The 21361-nt window shown below is 39.4% G+C and overlaps 1 protein-coding gene across 6 annotated transcripts in view; it reads right to left on the bottom strand.

Moving 5' to 3' along the window:
- The window catches only part of esrp1 (epithelial splicing regulatory protein 1), an 86445-nt gene that overhangs the window by 35321 nt on the left and 29763 nt on the right, over positions 1-21361 (bottom strand). For all 6 annotated transcript variants that reach the window (XM_048529484.2, XM_048529480.2, XM_048529481.2 and 3 more), the window contains exon 13: positions 13793-13967. In XM_048529484.2, coding sequence (XP_048385441.1) covers positions 13793-13967 — 175 coding nt within the window. The remainder of the gene's footprint in view (positions 1-13792; positions 13968-21361) is intronic.

Here is a 21361-nt window from a genome sequence, read left to right as displayed (position 1 = left end):
CTCCTGCAAAAATTCCATCCCCTATTCCCAATTCCTCCGCCTCCGCCCCCAGGAGGAGGCATTCCACTCCCGCACATCCCAGATGTCCACGTTCTTCAAGGGCTGCAACTTTCCCCCCGACAGTGGTCGAGAATGCCCTTGACCGCGTCTCCAGCATATCCCGCCACACATCCCTCACGCCCCGCCCCAAGAAGATCCCCCTTGTTCTCACACACCACCCCACCAACCTCCGGATACAACGCATCATCCTCCGACACTTCCACCATCTACAATCCGACCCCACCACCGAAGACATTTTTCCATCCCCACCCTTGTCTGCCTTCCAGAGAGACCACTCTCACCGTGACTCCCTTGTTCGCTCCACACTCCTCTCCAACCCCACCACACCCAGCACCTTCCCCTGCAACTGCAGGAAGTGCTACATTTGCCCCCACACCTCCTCCCTCACCCCCATCCCAGGCCCCAAGATTACTTTCCATATTAAGCAGAGGTTCACCTGCACATCTGCCAATGTGGTATACTGTATCCATTGTACCCAGTGTGGCTTCCTCTACATTGGGGAAACCAAGCGGAGGCTTGGGGACTGCTTTGCAGAACACCTCCACTCGGTTTGCAATAAACAACTGCACCTCCCAGTCGCAAACCATTTCCACTCCCCCTCCCATTCTTTAGATGACATGTCCATCATGGGCCTCCTGCAGTGCCACAATGATGCCACCCGAAGGTTGCAGGAACAGCAACTCCTTTTCCGCTTGGGAACCCTGCAGCCCAATGGTATCAATGTGGACTTCACCAGCTTCAAAATCTCCCCTCCCCCCACTGCATCCCAAAACCAGCCCAGAACGTCCCCTCCCCCCACTGCAACCCAAAACCAGCCCAGCTCGCCCCTGCCTCCCTAACCTGTTCTTCCTCTCACCCATCCCTTCCTCCCACCTCAAGCCGCACCTCCATTTCCTACCTCCTAACCTCATCCCGCCTCCTTGACCTGTCCGTCTTCCCTGGACTGACCTATCCCCTCCCTACCTATACTCTCCTCTCCATCTCCACCTATCTCCTTTTCTTTCCATCTTCGGTCCGCCTCCCCCTCTCTCACTATTTATTCCAGAACCCTCTCCCCATCCCCCTCTCTGATGAATGGTCTAGGCCTGAAATGTCAGCTTTTGTGCTCCCGAGATGCTGCTTGGCCTGCTGTGTTCATCCAACTCCACACTTTGTTATCAAGGTTTGGAGGGATATGGGCTGGGAGTAGCCAGGTGGAACTAGTTTACTTTGGGATTATGCAGCATGGACTGGTTGGATCAACATTGAGAATGACAGTCCTTCATGGTCACCTCAGACGGTGATGGGAATTGAACCCGTGCTGTTGGCATTACACTGTTTCGTAAACCAACTGTCCAACCAACTGAGCTAAACCAGTCCCCAGAGTCTGATTCTGTGCTATCTGAATCCATGACTCTCGAGAAAAAGTGCTAGGGAAATCAATGGGGCTAAAGATCAGTAAGTACTCTAGACTTGATGGGTGCTAAATGAGATAGTAGATGCATTGGTAGTAATCTTGCAAGAATTCTTCGACTCTGAAAAGTCCCAGAGGATGAGAAAACTGCCAATGTGACACCTTCATTTAGAAAGGGAAAGGGACAAATGAAACAGGTAACAATAGGTCAGTAACAATAGGTCAGTTAGCATAGTGCCTGTTCTTGGGAAATGACAGAATCTATTAGAAAGGATGCACAGGCAGAACATTTAGAAATACAGAATGTAATCAAGCAGTCAGTCAGTCTGGCTTCACAAAGGAGAAATCATGCATGGCAAATTAATTTGAATTCTTTGAGGAAAGGGAAGGAGGCTTTGTAATATATTTGAATTTTTAAAAGGCAACTGATGAGGTACCACATTTTAAGCTACTTATTATGATGAGCACAGGGCGTTGCAGGTAGCATATCTCTAATACAGATAGAGAATTGGTCAACTACAGTTAGTATAAAAGGAGCATTTTCAGAATGGCAATCTGTAACTCATGAGCATTTGGATCAGCATTGGGAGTACAGTTATTTGTAACATACATTAACGATAAACAAAGTGAATGTACTGTAGAGATTGTAGGAACTGCCGCTGCTAGAGAATCAGAGATAACACGGTGTGAAACTGAATGAACACAGCAGGCCAAGCAGCATCAAAGAAGCAGGAAAGGTGACGTTTCGGGTCGAGACCCTTCTTCAGAAATCATGCAGGAATGTACTGTAGACAAGTTTGCAGATGTTAGAAAGCTACGAACAGATGGATGCAGCAGTCCTTGTGCACAACTATCAAAAAGCTACTATATGAGTTGAGCAGATAACAGGGAAGATAAATGGAAATGACTTTATTTTTCAAGGAGAATGAAATTTTGCTCAACTATACTAGTTACTAGTCAGACCACAGTTGGAATTGAGTTCTGAGGAAGCATCACTGGACCTGAAATGTTAACTCTGATTTTCTTCTTCACAGACACTACCAGACCTGCTGAGCTTTTCCAGCAACTTCTGTTTTTGTTCCACAATTGGAACTGAACAGTTTTGGGCAACTTCTCTAAGAATAAAAATAAATCAGCATTGGAAGGAGTGCAGAGAACGTTCACTAGGCTGATTCCTGGTATTGAGGAACTGCCATATGAAAAAAGGTTGAGTGGTTTAGGTCTGTACTCATTTGAGTTTGACAGAATGAGAAGTTACTTATTGATACATAAAAAGCTTTCAGGGGACTTGATAGTAGAGATTTGGAAAAGTTTCCTGTTGACAGAGAGTCTAGGATTAGCGATATAATTTCAAAATAAGAAGGTGTTACTCTTTTAAGACAGAGATAAGGAGGAATTTCAATTCTCAGAAGGTCTGTGGAATTCTTTACTGGACAGAGCTGTTGAGCCTGGGTCTTCAAGTCTATTCATGGCTGAAATGAACAGATTTTTAAAATCAGTAAGAGAATCAAGGGTTATGGAGAAAAGGCAAGGCTGTGATGGCAAGGATTATCAGATCTGGCCATAATCTCATTGAATGGTGGAGCAAGCTTGAGGGGCTGAATGGTTTACTTCTGCTCCTACGTCTTATGTTTATTTGAAAAGAGTTCACAGGGTTTCCATCTACTTAAATAATAAATATTAATTTCTCTTCATCTTCTGTATTGATCACCTCTCCACCTCACCCAAACCCCTCAGCAAAGCTTCCTCAGGACCGAACATGCAATACGTACCACACTGGTCTGGTTCAATTACTAGCCTTCGGAAGGTACGGTTGTGCAATTGCTCCATACTTTTCTGCAGGCTTCTAATTGGATGCTTCCCAACACTGACATAACTGAGGTCACTTTGTGGGCTACACAGGCACAGACCTGTATTATAGCATTCCACACATGTAGAACTTTAGTATGCTTATCAACTATTACATTCTCTCCACTTAAACAACAATCATCTGCACAAAAAAACAATTTACTGAGGAAAGCTGCTTGTTTATTTCCAGAGATTAGGAGCTGATGATCATCTGAACCACTGCTCAATAATATGTGACCTTGTAAGTAAAAAGCAAGAAGTAGCTCACAACTGTATGAAGGGTCAAAACATTCTTGACATTATGATAAAGGTAACACAGTTAGTTTATTGGTTGCAGTTTAGTTATTAACTTGCTCTATTTTTATAAATACTTTTATTGCTTTTCCATGTCCATGAATTTAAAGATCTTAACTCAAGATAACAGTGTCATTAATTGGTTAAGCCTGACTCTGATACAGTCAGACCAAAATAATGACTGGTTGCTTTCATTACTTAAAATGCTGCATGGCAAGCTTACTTAATAGGTGTGTCACAGTAAATTACTTGAGAGTCAGTCTTGGGCTTAATATTAACAGTCCTATCTTCAAGTCAAAAGTTGTAGGTACGGGCTGAGTTCTGTAAACACTTAAGTAAATACTGGAGCTCATACTGTGAGATGACTTAACCCTGTATTCTGTCGAATATTTCCTGCCACTGTGCTGATCTGCAAGGTCTGTACATGGCAGTGACCTCTGGAAACAGAAGTCAATGCATCTGCATGTCAATTGAAAAATGCAGATGATCATGCAGCTTAGCAGGAAAGTTGAGACATACACCAACACGGAGAGATACGCACATTAAACTGATTGTTCTAGTTGAAGTTTAGAGTACAAATTGTTTTCCCACCTTCATGTATGGAAGGCTTACAAGTCCAAACCAAATTAATTAAAATAACAATCTATTGATGGAAGGGGTCTACATAAAGTGATTATAGTTAGTCTCTCAATTCAGTTCAAAATGGGAAAAAGACAACGGCACAGCATTGACATCTCCAATCCAAAAGATTGGCAAGAGTGGAATCAATTCTGTCTGTTTGGTGTAGGTTGGTGTAATGAAACTGGAGGTAAGGTACAATGTTAATACAAATAAAACCTTTAAAATACATTTAACCTCACCTATCTTATTCAAAGTGCTTAATACAAATCAAATTGTCATGTCTCCATCCATGTCAGAATAGAGGTTAGTGGCTTTTAAAATGATGCGAGGGTCCTGATTCCAGGTTTCCCACCCCTACTTCCATCACTGGATACTCTCAGTGCAAGAGGATAAGGCTGGAACATTGATCCCATTGCTGGGGTAGACATTTCAGATTGCCTCCAGTTTCATGGAGTTGAGCCTGTTGACAGAACATGGTTCACAGCATCTCAAAGGAGTCATGAATCACAGAAGACATCCTAGTTTTGAGTTCAAAAGGAGCTGCCAAATTTTCGTCATAATTCACTTCTGTATGATAAGTTGAATATGTTCTCAATACAGTGATTTTTGATAGGGCTTTGTTTAGAAAGTGGTTATCATTGTAGAAAAGTATTCAGACAAGTCATACTACGTTATTCACCGGATAGGGTGCTCTTCTATCTTGAATAATGTGGCATTCTAATTTCACAATGTCAGCTGCACCTAAGCTTTGACTTCTCCTCTGTTTGTTAGGTTCGAATCAATCTTTGATTCAGATTAGTGTCTGTTCCATAACTTCAAAAGCTTTTATGTATTCACCCTCTGACACAATGTTTTGTTAATTCAGTTATGTAATTGAATCACATTATGAATACTTAGGATGAGGTAGTTATTACGAGGGGGCGTGGTTTTAAAGTGCATAGAGGTTGATATAGGGGAGTAACAGAGGTAGGTTCTTTACTCAAAGTCATCGGGGCGTGGAATGCATTGCCAGAGAGGGTAGTGGAGTCAACCTCATTCAGGGCATTTAAGCAGCTACGAGATAGGCATATGGATGATAGTATAAGGTAGGGTTGCAGGTTGGATAGACCTTAGGATTAGGGTAAAAGTTCAGCACAACATTGTGGGCTGAAGGCCCTGTACTATGCTATACTGTTCTATGTTCAATGGTACTTGGCTGAGGTCCAATTCCATACCACCACCACCAACACCTCCCCCCCACACACCCATGGAGGAAGCTTCAGTGGGACTGTAAGTTTATCTTGATCAATGATTAAATGAGCTCACAAGAGAATTGTCTCCTGGAAAAGTTTCTGAATATGGGTTTACTTTGACAAATATATGACCACTGAATAGGACTACATTTCCAAGTAAAAATTTGAATGACTATGTTTGATTTAACAGTTTTACGAGTGCCTGAGTATTAAAGGCTTTCCTCCAAATAGAGCTGAATGAGTGTTTGCCTGTTTTGACAGTTAGAGTCATAGAGAGGTACAGCATGGATACTGACCCTTCAGTCCAATTTGTCCGTGCCGACCAGATAACCTGAATAAACATAGTCCCATTTGCCAGCATTAGGCCCTTATCCTCTAAACCCTTCCTATTCATAGTCCCATCCAGATACCTTTTAAATGTTGTAATTGTATCAGCCTCCACCACTTCATTTAGCAGCTCATTCCAAACATACAACATGCTCTGTGAAAAAGTTGTCACTTAGGTCCCTTTTAATTCTTTCCCCTCTCACCTTAAACCAATGCCCACTCCTGGGGCAAGACCTTGTCATTTTGCCCCATCTATGCCCCTCAGGATTTTATAAACCTCTATAAATTTACCCCTCAGCCTCTGATGCTCGAGGAGAAATAATCCCAGCCTATTCTACCTCTCCCTATAGGTCAAACCCTACAGCTCTGACTATCCTTGTAAATCTTTTCTGAACCCGTTGACAACATCTTTCCTATAGCAGTTGCATGAGCATTCTAAAGATTTCCCATCGTTATTAGCTCCAGGCTGGAGGTAAGATCACAACTTTGGAAACAGACCCAAACTAGATTCTTGCTTTGTAGGTGAAAATCTTGGACCAAGACCTGGAATAGAAGAAGCACTCCATTCACCTTGTGCTAGTAACACAAAATTCACAAGAAATGCTTGATCATTTTCACCCCTGTGTGCCTGTGTTTTTCGTACTAAACATTGAAATAGAGAAATAAAATAATCCAAATAAATTCTTGCTGGTGAGCATTTGCAAGTAACATTTATTTAGCGCATTTAACATAATAAACACAAGGTCATAAATGTTTTTAAAACATACAATGTGCTCAAACAAATATTGAGGCACCAATATTATAGAATGGAGCACCTCATTTACGTCATCTAATACTAACCCTAATATCCTCAAATTAAGTATAATGTGGGTTGGATCAGAGTAATTGCACCTCTGCAGTAATGACTGAGCATTGTAGTCGAAAGCACAAGACTGAGGAAATAGGAGTTCCCACTGTAGATGTAGGCAGTTATTTGTTAAATAATGTTGTTCATAGTATGAAAGATAAAGCAGTACCTACTCACCTCTCTGAATTTATCTATTTGTTATCTTCAACACAATAAAAGGTGGACAAATTATTTTCTAATGAACCCAAAATGCCACAAAAAGACCGCATAATTATTTTGTAAACTGCTCCAGACATGGACACAATTTTTTTACAACAGCCTGGAGTAGATGCAAACCCAGTGCTGCAGGGACAAAAAGGTATTTTTTAAAAAGTACACCATCCTTCCCTCCCAACCACCCCAAACTTACTCATAGACTTGGTGTGACGTCATTTTAGACAGGTATTACTAGAGTGGATTTCCCTTTCGGACTCAGTCATTGTATAGTATCAATGAGTGTAACAGCCAATGAGAGCCAAAATCCTATAACTGGCATATCCAAACGTAGTGGTAATTTTATGCTCCATAACGTTTTTCATCCAACAAAAGCAAAATACTATAGATGCTTGAAATCTGAAATAAACAGAAAAATCTTGGAGCGACTAAATATCTGGCATCACATTTGGAGAGAGACTCTATATTAACATTTCAGGTCAGAACTGTGTTGATCAAAATTCAAATACCAGCAATTTTAATTCTTTCTCTAACCACAGATGCTATCAGAATTGCTAAAGATTTTCAATTTATTCCATTTTGCTTTATCTAACTCATTCTGCATGTCCTTTGAAATATGGAAATTTAAACATCAGGACCATTGTTATAAAGGTACTTCTTTATTCACTTAAGATGCATATTAAATGATTGCGGACAGAGGTGCATCTGGAACAAATGGTTTCTAAAAATATGGTCAATAAAAAGGCATATTTTTAAAAAGGTACTTAGTGGAAGTCACATTGTTTAAGCTACTGGTTGTTTACTGGAAATCACATGCCTGGCTGTATGGCTTTCTTTTAGCTGTTATTTGGAGTTCAGTTCAGGTACAGTCCTCAGAGAAAACCTACCTCGCATATCCTCTGCCTTTCCGAGGGAATAATTTCAGTAGTTCAAATGTAATAATTGAAACCAATGCAGCTAATCTTCTAAAATCGCTTTGAATTCTTTGTGATTTCTGAATAAACAGTATCTAAAACGATCCCAGCGGTAACGGCCTTTGTTTAGTGACATATGCTTGAAAAACATTTAAAATATCTCACACTTTCCTTCAAGGACAAACAATTATTGGCCAAAGTTATTCCCCCAGAATTAATGCAGAGAAAGGTTTTTATTATTTCTTGTAATTGTTTTGTGTGTTATGGATTATTTAGAGGGTAAAATGTTATATTTTCCTACTTTAAACTGTTATTTTTGTTGAATAACTACTATTTTCACAATAAAGCAATACTTTTGATGTTCATTAAAGAAACCTAGTTGATGTTTATTGTTCAATCCAAGCTTGATGTAGTTCAAATATATAACTGGTCACAATGGTAACTGGATAAAGTATTTAGATTTATTTTGTGACCAACACAATGATGGGACTAGAGAGAGTGTACTTTCCAGCCTTGGTAGTAATAACCTTGGAAGAAACAAAAGTTTTTGCAGCTATTGGATACCACAGTTACAAGAAAGCCTGACAAATGATTACAAAATGTATTGAAATTCTGTCAAAAATTATGGAGGAAACACTTGCCTTTGACATATTTAAACAGAATTATTTTAACGCTTTAAAGCACTAAAAGGGTGTCAGATGAAGGAATTGTTCTTTCAAAGAGGCGGTGTAAATGTGATGGGCTGAAGACCCTCCTCTGACTTGTAAATTATTTCTTATACTTGTCTTTACATTTGGCAGACGGTCCTTGTTTACATTTTCTGTGATATGTTATTCAAAATCCAGGATGTCCTGGTATACTCCTTTTCCATGACACAAAAGGAGACAAATTTGTTTGAACAAACATTACCATTCTGAGGAAGGGTGACTGGACCTGTAATGTTAACTGATTTCTCTCCACAGATGCTGCCAGACCTGTTCAGCTTTTCTAGCAATTTCTGCTTTTGTCTCAGATTTCCAGCTTCCGTGGTTTTTTGGTTTTTACCAGTTGGAGTGCCATTGGAATTAAAAGTCAATAGACAATAGGTGCAGGAGTAGGCCATTCGGCCCTTCAAGCCAGCACCACCATTCATTATGATCATGGCTGATCATCCACAATTAGTATCCTGTTCCTGCCTTATTCCCCATAACCCTTGATTCCACGATCTTTAAGAGCTCTATCTATCTCTTTCTTGAAAGTATCCAGAGAGTTGGCCTCCACTGCCTTCTGGGGCACAGCATTCCATATATCTACCATTCTCTGGGCGAAGAAGTTTCTCCTCAACTCTGTTCTAAATTGCCTACCCCTTATTTTTAAACTGTGTGCTCTGGTTCTGGACTCCCCCATAAACGGAAACATGCTTCCTGCCTCCAGAGTGTCCAATCCTTTCATTATCTTATATGTCTCAATCAGATCCCCTCTCATCCTCCTTAACTCAAGAGTAGACAAGCCCAGTCGCTCCAATCTTTCAACATGTGATAGTCCCGCCATTCCGGGAATTGGCCTCGTGAACCTACGCTGCACTCCCTCAATAGCCAGAATGTCCTTCCTCAAATTTGGAGACCAAAACTGCACACAATACTCCAGGTGCGGTCTCACCAGGGCCCTGTACAGCTGCAGAAGGACCTCTTTGCTCCTAAAGTCTCAAGTCCTCTTGTTATGAAGGCCAGCATGTCATTAGCTTTCTTCACTGCCTGCTGATCAACTGATATGAAATTAGGAATGTAAGGTGGCAGATGTAACGTCTTTTCTGAAAGATGTGCAAGGGTTCCACATTCTAGATCTGAAAAATGTGCTACGTTTAAGTTGTGTTTGGATTTTTTTGGCTCTCTTCAAATACTTGAAGACAAACTCCAGGAACCAACCCATGTGGACAGTATTTTAAAACACTTTTGAAAAAAAAAAAATGCATTTAAGAGTTTCTGATACATTCAAGAAGGTATCTTGGTGATATTTGATTAATGTAGCAGAGGTTGAGCCTATCACAGAAAAAAGCATCATCAAATCTGTGTTTAATCCATTGACTAAGGAACTTAAATTTTAAATTACTGAAGAACTTAAAAATTACACAAAACTATGTATTGGTTACGTAAGTATACTGTAGTCAGTTTCTCAGTAAATTGAAATTAAAATACAGAACACTTTTTAAAATATGCCTCTTATTGTGCTTGTTTGAAAATATCACCAGATTTCTAAAGCCCCAGAAAGGCCCACAAATGGGTGCAATTTGACAAAACTCATCATTGCAATTGACCCAATCTGGTAGTGTGGCCAGTTTTGTGAGTGGAGTTGGTTTTTCAGTGATGTTTTTAAAACAAGTGTCATACATTGACTCTTTTCTGTTTAATCTACTGAAATGGTAAGTAAGTTTGCTAATGATACAAAGATTGGCTGGATGGTTGACAGTGAAACAGGTCTTAGGTTACAGGAGGATGTAAACAGATTTGTCAGATAGGCAGTTCAGTTGTAGATAGAATGTAACCATGAGAAGTGTAAGCTGATGCACTTTGGAAGAAGTAACAAGACAAGGGAGTACTCAATGAATGGTAAGACACTAGGAAGTTTGGAGGAAGAGACGGATCGTGCGGTGTTTGTCCACAAATCCCTGAAGGTAGTTTAATTTGGTAGTTAAGGTGGTAAAAGGACACTTGCCTTTATCAGTTGAGGTATAGATTATGAGTGTAAGGAGATTATGTTGGAGCTGTACAGAACTTTGGTTAGGCCACAGCTAAAGTACTATGTGTAGTTTGGGACATAGCACAATTGTAAGAATGCAATTGCACCGGATGGAGTGCAGAGGAAATTCATCAGGACGTTGCCTGGGATGCAAAATTTAAGTCATCAGGGAAGTTGGACGGGCTTGGGTGTTTTCTTTAGAACAGAGAAGACGAGGAGGGGGGGGGGGGGGCAACCTGATTGAGGTGTATCAGATTATGAGGGGCTTGGACCGAGTGGATAATGAGTAGCTGTTCCCCTTAAGTGAAGGGTCAATAACAAGGGGGAATAATTTTAAGGTAAAAGGCAGGAAGTTCAGGAGGGTATTTGAGTAAACGTTTGGGTCGGTGAGAATCTCGAGAAAAAATCTAGAAAAAGAACCAAGCCGATCAAACCAATTCATGTTCTGTTTTGCAACTCCCAAATCAAAAGATTTCCCTTCAAGGAGGCTCTTTTGCACATCATGCTGAACTTGAGCAGAGTAGGATACTGAGAAACAAATAAACAGAGACAAAAAATATAGGAGCATCAATAGGCCATTCATCCCTTTGAGCCTGTTCTGCCATTCATTATGATCATGGTTGAGCAAACAACTCAACAGCCCATTCCCACTTTCCCCTACATCCTTGGATCCTTTTTAGCACTGAGTGTCATTTTCAATTCCTCCTTGAAATCATACAATGCTTTGGCCTCGACTGCTTTCTGTAGTAGCGAGTTCCACTGGATCACCATTCTACGGATGGTGAAATTTCTCCTTATCTCAGTCCTAAATGGTTCATTGGTTTTGGACTCGCCTCCCATTGGGGACATCCTTCCTGCATCTATTCTGTCTAGTCTGGTTAGGATTTTAGAAGTTTCTATGAGATCACCCCTCATTCTTCTGAATCCTGTCTGATTCAATGTCTCCCCATATGTCAGTCCTGCATCCCAGGAATCAATCTATACCACAAGGACGCCCAGGTCTCATTGCAAATTCTCCCCTCAATTTACAGCCATTCAGATAATAATCTGCTGCCTTCTTTTTGCTACTAAAGTGGATAACCTCACAATTTTTCACATTAGACTACATTGTCCACTCAATCAGCTTGTGTAAATCACACTGCAACATCTCTGCATCCTTTTCACAGCTCATCTTCACACCCAGCTTTGGGTCATTTACAAATTTGAAGATACTACCTCTAGTTCCCTCAAATTATTAATATATATTATGAATAGATAGGGTTCAAGCAGCAATCCCTGCAGTATCCCCTCTAGTCACTGCCTGTCTGTTTATTCCTACTACTTGCTTCCTGTTTGCAAACTCATTTTATATTCATCTCAATACACTTTAATTTAATGCATTTTAATGTGACTAATCTCTTGTGGACTTTGTCAAAAGCCTTCTGAAAATTCGAATAAACGACATCCACTGGCTTCCCCTCATTGGTTCTACTAGTTATATCTTCGAAGAATTCTTGTAGATTTGTCAAACATCATTTCCCTTTTGTAAATATGGCTGACACTGTCCAATCCTGCTACCGTTTTCCAAATGCTCATCTATGCAATCTTTTATAACCTACTCTAGCATTTTTCTCACTACTAAATGTCAGGCTGAATGGATTATAACTCCTAGTTTTCTCTCTGCTGCCTTCTTAAATAGAAGAGCCACATTAGCTATCCTGCAGTGTGGAGGAACTGTTTTGCAGTCTATAGGATCTTGGAAGGTGACCATCAATGCATCCATTATTTCTAGTGCCATTTTCTTAAGTATTCTGGGATATAGATTGTCAGGGCCTGGGAAGTTATTGGCCTTTAATCCCATCAGTTTCCCCAAAGCAATTCCCTACAAATATTGATTTCCTTTAGTACCTCCCTGTCACTAAACTCGGTGTTCCCCAACATTTCTGACATGCCATTTGTGTCCTCCTCTGTGAGCAGACAAAAGTGTGTTTTTAGCTTGTCAGCCATTCCTTTGATTCCCATTACAAATTCCCCTGTTTCTCATTCTAAGAGATCTAAATTTGTCTTGACCGATCTTTTTCTTTTCACATACTTACAGAAACTTTTCAGCCAGTTTGATATCCTTTGCAAATTTACTCTCACACTCTATTTTTCGTTTCATAAGCAATTTCTTTGTCCTCCTTTAATGAGTTCTAAACTCTTTAGGTCTGTTGTTTTTCTTGCCAATTAGTATTACATCCTTGGAACAAATACTATGTCTAATTTCCCTATAAGCCATGATTTGGTCAATATTCCATTCTACTCTGCGCCAGACGGGAATAAACAGTTGTTGCAATTCACCTATGTGCTCTTTCCACTATCATCCCTTTGAATAATGTTGCTCAATTTATCACAAGTAACTCATATCCCAAAGCACCGTAGTTTACTCTGTTTACATTACAGACTCTATTCGCAGAATCAACTACATCACTCTCCAACTTGATGAAGAATTCCATCATACTGTGGTCTCTGATCTTTAAGAGGCCTCACACGACTTGATTTCCAATTGTCCTTTTCTCATTACACAATACTAGGCTAGGATGGCCTGTTCTCTAGTTGGTTTTGTAGCATTTTGCTTTAGATAATCATCCTGTTTATAGGATTTCCTCATCTATGGTACTGCTACTAACTTGATTTGCCCAATCTATTTGCAAATTAAAATTACACATAATTACAAGATGTTCTTTTATTGCATGTCTCTCTGATTTCCTGTTTCATGCCATTCCCAACATACTGTCCAGTTTGGGGGTCTATATAAAATGCCCACTAATGTATTTTGCCCTGAATGCTTCTCAGCTCTAGTCATATAGATTCCACATGGTCAAAGCTCATATACTTCATCGCTATTGCGTGTGATCAATGAAAGAGGGCAACAAATTTACACGCTACAAGATCCCATTAACAGCAAAATAAATGTCCAGGTCCTGTTTTAAATGTTAGCTGGATGCAAGGAATGCTTCCTTTTTTTGAGTCATATTATGTATATTTTACACTCATCTAGGGGGGAGAACAGGCCTTGGTCTCATCCAAAGAAAGGCACTTTTAGCAGTATAGTCATTCTTTAGCATTGCAATGAAATACATGCCTAGATTGTGAACAAGTCATTGGAACATGGCTTGAACCCATGTGCTATTGTTTCAGGCAAGATTGCTTTGACTGAGTCAGAGCAACAGCAACAGTATGTCATTGAAGAAGGAACTAACTTTTTCTGGTTTTGGATTAGCCATCCTATAGTACATGATTAATGGACTCACTAATTAGACATGACATTGAGAAGCTTGTAATAATAACAAACAATGTAAAATCTCACCTTGGATAGAATGCAGAACAGTTCACATAGAACTGGGCACCAGCTGGGTAGAATGCTGTAGAAGGTGGAAGAGCTCGTGGACTGATGAACACAGGTTGCTGATAGACAGCTGCAGATTCAGCTGAAATGACAGTTGCCTGTGTTGTAAATGCATTGTATGTTGATGGTGACAAGCCTAGACAGGAAAGTGGAGAAAAATCATAACATTTACTCATGTGTAGAGAGTTTTGAAGCTGTAAACTTCTAGATCACCTTGCCCATTACATATAGTAAGCAATCTCATGAATATCTAAGAAGCAATTTATTTTTCTTTCTCCCATACCCCTTTTGAAGCCAAATAGTTCACAGTACCAGGGTTTCTCAGTGACAAAGAAAATACTAGTACTTTGATCAAGTGGCTATATGGTTTATGCAAGAGTTAGGATTTAAAATTTAAAATTCTCATGCTCAAACCCCTTCACAGCCTCACCATTCACCACCACTGCCTTTGGTTCTACAAACCTCCAAGAGTTCTATGTTACTCTAATTCTGGCCTCAAATTTTCTCTTTTATTGCACCCCAAAACTGGAAGGTAAGCTTATAGCCAACCAGACCCAAGCTCTGGAAATTAACCCTAAATTGCTTCACTTTTCTTCTACACAGTTTATAAAGAACATTCCTGAAAGCCTGTTACTTTCACAAAGCTGTCAGTCACTGGTCCTAATATTCAGCATCCTTACTTGGCTCAGTATCAGTAACTCAATCTACAAATAAGTGGATTAACTATTAAAAATAAAGCTGTGGTTGTATATTATTTGCAAGTACTCTGGTTAATAAAACTGAAGTCTGGTATTTTGAACACAGCAGGCCAAGCAGCATCTCAGGACCACAAAAGCTGACGTTTCGGGCCTAGACCCTTCATCAGACCCTCTCTGATGAAGGGTCTAGGCCCGGAACGTCAGCTTTTGTGCTCCTGAGATGCTGCTTGGCCTGCTGTGTTCATCCAGCCTCACATTTTATTATCTTGGATTCTCCAGCATCTGCAGTTCCCATTATCTCTTATGTCTGGTATTTTGTTTACATTTTATATCATCTTTTAAAGGACATGTTTTGTTTTTTGAAAACAAACGTTTTAATTCCATTCTTAACACTTCTCCAAAATTATTTAAAATATTTTTTGTACATCCTGAATGCCTTACTCCAGGTTGAACATTTAAAGTAAATACAGTCTGCTTCATGGTCACTACTGAGTGAGCAAATACAAACAGCTAAATTCAAAGTTCCATCAATTATTTTCAGGGAAACGGTCCCAGTCTAATGAAACTCAGGCAAGGTGCATTCTTATCATTGTGCCACTTTGTCAAGGCAACACATTTCAGTGCTTGTCAAGCAGTCCCCATTCAGACCATTTCAAAATTAAGTAAAACCTACTGGGGATTATCAAGTCACTCCAAATTACACACAAAAAGAAACATCAAATAGAGTCAGTTCATAATTTTGCAAGAAGCTAAGTTGGAGAATTTAGGTTCTTTTCCTTCAGAATTTTTTTTGTCATCAGAGGCATACTTCATGGATATATACAGCCATACAAAGAGGGAATTGTATTAAGTGCGTATTCCTATTAAATATAGGCAGAAGCCTCTTTGGGAAAGGCCTAAATGTGAAGTTGTAGATAACTACTGCTGCCTGTTAACAATGAGGAAACGAGCATGCTGGACAATGGGCTGAGATGTTTGTTGGTAAGAAAATTGAAGACTAGACTGGAATTTATTGAAGTGGTTTGATGGTTAGCAGTGGGACACCTAGACAATACATTTTATCTTTGTTCAGAATACTAGAGGTGCGGGCATGGATTTAACATAAACACTGTTATGAAGAAGCTTCATACTTAATACAGATTGGAAGATTTAAGATTTGAAGAATTTTATGTGAAACTTAGTGCGCATGCCTGAAGTGGATTTTTTTTTAAAAAGCGGTCATTGAATGTTCACTGTGGACATTAAGATTTATTTTAAACAAGGCTTTCTAGAAATCATTTGATTGGTGTTAACTGTTTGCTTGCTGAAGACTACTACTGGGCTGTCTAATTTCTGGCTTGGAGAGGTTCTTCCTTAATGTGGTTCAGTTGGAGGGAAACCTGCTATGAACAAACTGAGTTTGAGAAAAGCTTGCTCTGACTGAGTTGCCCAGCTGATCCTTCCCACTCCTGAAAAGAAACTCTCATGTCATTTCAGGGTAAAAGCTATTTGTTCTTCTTAATGAGTGATTGAAAGAGCATCTAAAGATTGTACTTTCTGAACAAGCTGTGTCTGCAAGACATTGTGAAATTTGTGATTTGACCATACGTGCCAGAAAAGAGAAACACACTCTGGAGCATGATACATGTTATCCTTTTATCCTCATTGAAAACAAAAATTCTTTGGCCAACAAGCCAATCCCTGCAGATAAATCTGTTTTTATTTCCTCTTTACCTGAAGTGAGTAAGTTTGTATTTTGGAAACATTGATAGGGATAAGAATTTATGGTTAGGTATTGCTGACTGTGTATGTTAACCAATTATTCAATCTTTATTGAAGAAGTTTTGTTTTGACATTAAAGATTGAGAAATATGAATGAATTTGGTTGATAGATCTCTTTTGTTGATAGAGATAAGGTAATTGAATTGTAGCTTTGCTACGTATGGCATTTCAATCAGGAGCAGGATTGGATCATTTGGTTCTTTGATCCCGCTCCGCTATTCAAAAAGATCATGAATAATCTGATTGTAACCTCAAATCTACATTCCTGCCTACACCAAAGCCTTTCAAACTCTTGCTTAACAAAACAGAGCTATCTATCTATCTCTGCCTTAAAAATATTCAATGACTCTGCTTCCATCACATTTTCAGGGAGAGAGTTCCATAGACTCATGACACTGAGGCAAAATGTAATCACATTTCTGTTTTAAATATGCGATGCTTCATTTTTAACCCTTGACCGCTAGTTTTACATTCTCCCATAGCAGGTCCTCTCCACACCTACACGGTAAAAATCCTTCAGAATTTTATATATTTCAGTTGGGTCATCTCTTATTTTTCTAAGTGGATCCATCCATCCAGTGGATGCAAGCCTAGCTTGTCCAACCTCACATCATAAAGCAATTCGCCCATTACTGGTACTAGTCTCGTAAACTGTCTCTGAACTGCTTCCAGTGAGTTTATGTCCTTCCTTAAAGAAGGTGACCAATAATATGCATCTAAGTAATTTACAAAAACTGTGAACAGTTGAAATCACAGCACCGATCCCTGTGGCACATTAATCATTGAATCTTGCCAGCCTGAAGAACTCCCACTTACACCTACCCTCTGCTACTTATTAGCTAGCAAATCTTCTGTCCATGTCAATATACTGTCTTTACACTGAGCTTTTATTTGCTGCAATTAATTTTGATATGACTCTTCATCAAATTTCTTATAAATCCAAGTATAGTGCATCTACCAGATCCCCTACATCCAGAGGATGTATTACTACTTCAAAAGAACTCCAATAGATTAGTCAAATTTAAATTGTCTTTCACCAAAGCATATTGACTCTCCCTGATTACCTTGAACTTATTTATATGCCTTGTTACAACTTGTTTACATATACGATGTCTATATGCAATGACATGATGACTATTTTAAATGTGAAAGACTGGGGAGGTGGAAAACAATGCTACATTGACTCACTGTAGCTAATGACATTAGAGATATGTTAGTATTATTTAAATGTTGATGATGGTTGAAGACATCTGCACATTTTATCAGATTGCACCAATGTAGGTGCATTTTCATAGAATTGTCACTGCGCAAAAGGGAGGACATTTGGCCAGTTATGCCTATCAGTGAAACCTAGTGCCATCCCTTTGTTTTCTCCCCATATGCTTGCCCATTCCACCATTCTAGATCATAAATAATTCTAGCTTGATCTTGAGATGCTTAAAGCAATGAATCGAATTGTTTTGGGTTGAAGGTCAACTTTCCATAAAGAAACACCAACTCAGCTTTAATAATGGAATTCATAACATGAAATCACTGCATGTGAATGATGTAATGCTTTTGGAAAAAACAGATGATCTTTACTCACAAAGATCATTGGGAAAGTTGCAGCTGGTCTTTCTGTAAAGTCTGTCCATCCTCATCAGAAGTACATGGAGAAAAAAGCATCCGGAAAAAGTAAGGGGATGGGAGAGGAGCAGAGCACTGGGGAAGCACAGCACATGGACAGCAGAATGCCAAAGACAGGAATAAAGGAGAGTGCTAGAGAACAGGCAAAGCAGTTTATACCTTCAGTTTCGGTTCACTTGCTGATGCTTGACTAAGGCATCCTCAGTGATCACTCACTTGCATCATGTGAACTGTGTCACAGATCCCCTGAGGACCTCTGCAGAACCCAGTTTGAGAACCATTAGTTGAAAGAAATTAGTGACCTACTGATGACCAGAATAGTTTTAAATTAAAAATAAAGGATTGCATTATAGAGATTTTAAAACCTATTTTATTTAATTTTCTATGTGGAAAATATATTTTAATAATTGCAAGAATAATGCCATGCATTGGGCCTTGCATATATCAAATAAGTTTTTTTTACTTCAGAGGAAGCGGATAGCATACCATATGTCCCAAATGAGCCAATATTGAATAATAGATAGGAACTCATCTCAAGTGTTGCAAAATAACAATGAAAAAAGTAACGCAAGTAAAGAGTGACAAATCTCCAGAACCAGGTAATTTGCAGAGTAGAGTTGTAAAGAATGTTAGGTGAGCCATTGGAGTTGTCCTGATCATAAATCTTTCAAGCTATCTTACTACAAGAAACCACTCCTTGGATTAGAATGTGTCCATGCCATTGAAGGACGGCGAGAGGTTAAAGTCAAGATGGTTTTCTTTTTCAGGTACACACATCCACCACTGTGTACCGGTGTAAGAGGGAGTGAATGTTTAAATTGCTAGATGCAATGACTGTCAAACTTTGTTCTATATGATATTGAAATTCTTGAGTGTTGTAGGAGCTGCAGTCATTCACACAAGTGAAGAGCGTTCCATCACTCTCCTGATGTATGTCTTGCAGATAGTAAACAAGCTTTGGGAAGTCAGGAAGTGAGATCGTGTTGAATTCCTAGCCTGCACTTAGAGCCACAGTATTTATACGGCTGGTCAAGTTGAGTTTCTAGTCACAGATAACCACCAGGATGTTGACAATGGGGGAATTCAGCAATGCTAATGCTATTGAATATCATAGAAATGTGGAAAGTAGGAAGATGAGTAGGCTATTTGGCCCATCACTTTTCTATATCAATATAGTCGTAACTGATCCTTTATCATAACACCATCCTCCTGCTCTCTCTCCTCACTCTAATTCTTTGGCCTCTAAAAATCTATCTACACTTTCAAGTATATCCAGTGATTTTGCCTCAAAAGCCTTCTATTTTCCTTTCTATTTACAATTCCGTAAGTTCACCACTCCAATGCAGAAATTTCTCCTTATCTCTGCCGAAAAGGCCTACTATGTACCATGAGACAATGACCCTGCATTCTGGACCCCAACCCAGCTGGCAGAAATATTATCCATGCTTCCAGTCTGTCCAGCCCTGTTAGAATTTTACAAATTTCAATACAAGTCCAGTCAACCCATTCTCCCCTCATATAGAAAGCCTACCATCCCAGCAATGTTTGGCAAACTTTTGCTGTACTCCAAATATGCCAGGTATTTCTTTTAGGTAAGGAGACCAATAGAATCATAGAAGCCCTACAGTGTGGAAACAGGCCCTTTGGCCCAACAAGTCCACACCGACTCTTGGAACATCCCACCCAGACCCATTCCCCTAAAACCCACCTAATCTACAGACCCCTGAACACTATGGGCAATTTAAAATGACCAATCCATCTAACCAATACTGCACACAATACTCCAGGAGTGATCCCATCAGGGTCCTGTAGAGCCTCAGATTTCCTTGCTCCTGTGCTCAAACCCTGGTGCAAAAAAGGACTCAATACCATTTGCCTTCCAAACTGCTTGTTGTACCCGCATGTCTCTTTTCAATGACCGTGTACAAGAACAGCCCATTAGACATCAACATTCCCAATCTATCATTTAAAAAAATACTCTGCCATTGCTTTCCCCAGCACAGTGGGCAAGCTTCAATTTGCACAATAATCTCTGAAGTGGAGCTTCATTTAAAGCTTTCTTGAAGTCCTAATACAACAAATTCACCGGTAGTCTCTTATCTATTCTGGTATTTCCATCCTCAGAAAGCAACAGTAGTTGGACTTAAAGACCAATGAGAATCCTGTACCTGATGGGTTGCATCATATAATTGTATAGAAAATAGCTAGAGAGCTAGCCCGACCCTTACTTAAAGGGGACGGAGGATAAACAAAAAATGATTACTATAGGACAGTTAGCTTAACATCTGTTATTGGAAATTTGTTAGAGTCCATTATAAAGGATGTAATAACAAAACTCTTAGAAATACACAAGATAATCAAGGACAGTTGTAATGGCTTGATGAAGGGGAAATCTTGCTGAGGAATTTATTAAAGTTCTTCAAGGATATATCAAGCAGAATAGACAAATAGGAACCAGTAGATATTATATATTTGAATTACCAAAAAGCATTTGATAAAGTACCACATGCACAGCTACCTAATAACAAAACAGCTCATGGTGTTGAGAGTAGTATATTAATATAGATAATGCGTTAGTTAACAAATAGAATGAGGATGAGAGATCAGCCAATAACTTGAACAAGTGAGTCTGCACAGGTAACAAAGACACACATGTAGAAGAGTTTCAACAGCAGATTAGCCAAGATAGGGAAAGAAGTTTATATTGTCATAGAGGTGGATGTCGGCAACCTTCCTAATTGTTAGGTAATTACAGATTAATCAGAACATTTTGTTACAGTCCAGCAATACTGAGGCAATAAACAGAAAGAAAGTGCGAAGTAAAGGGTTAACTATACAAATATTTTAATAATGATTCATTAAACACACATTTAGTAACTGTGTCACTGTGATGTCAGACCACATGGAACTGAGGCCTGATTGGAGGCAGAAACTAAGCTTGATTGTCTGTACTTCTGTACATAGTTTATAGGCAATATTGTTTGTGCTAGAGTGTCCATTCCTTATATGATTTAAACAGCTAGAAGCTCCTAATATTCTATAGTAAGTGAAGTGAATGCCTGGTCTGGCCTAAATGTTTAATCAATTAGAGTAATAGTTCTCCCAAATCTAGGTACCAGGAGAAAAGATTTAACAAAGGAATCCAGAGGTTGGTGTAGAGGTGAACAATGACTCAATGTCTTGAGATTATGGGGATCAATGAAGAGAACTTTGATCAGAAAGATCTTGGGCCAAGAATATATTTTGAGGATTTCCAAGGGTAATGATATGGGAGTGGGATGTGATTGCTAGGAATATTCCAGTTAAATAGCAATAATAGAACTAAGTGATTGCACTTCATGAAACTGGAAAATGGAGTAGGAATATTTGAGGAACCTGGTGTAGCCATTATGCCAAAAGATGTGCAGAAGTCAAGGATGACAGGAGACTTAATGCATTACAGCTC

This window comes from Stegostoma tigrinum, chromosome 5, assembly GCF_030684315.1.
Source record: "Stegostoma tigrinum isolate sSteTig4 chromosome 5, sSteTig4.hap1, whole genome shotgun sequence".
NCBI lineage: Eukaryota > Metazoa > Chordata > Chondrichthyes > Orectolobiformes > Stegostomatidae > Stegostoma > Stegostoma tigrinum.
Note: the sequence above shows the minus strand (reverse complement) of the source record. Positions and strands in the feature narration are given on the sequence as shown.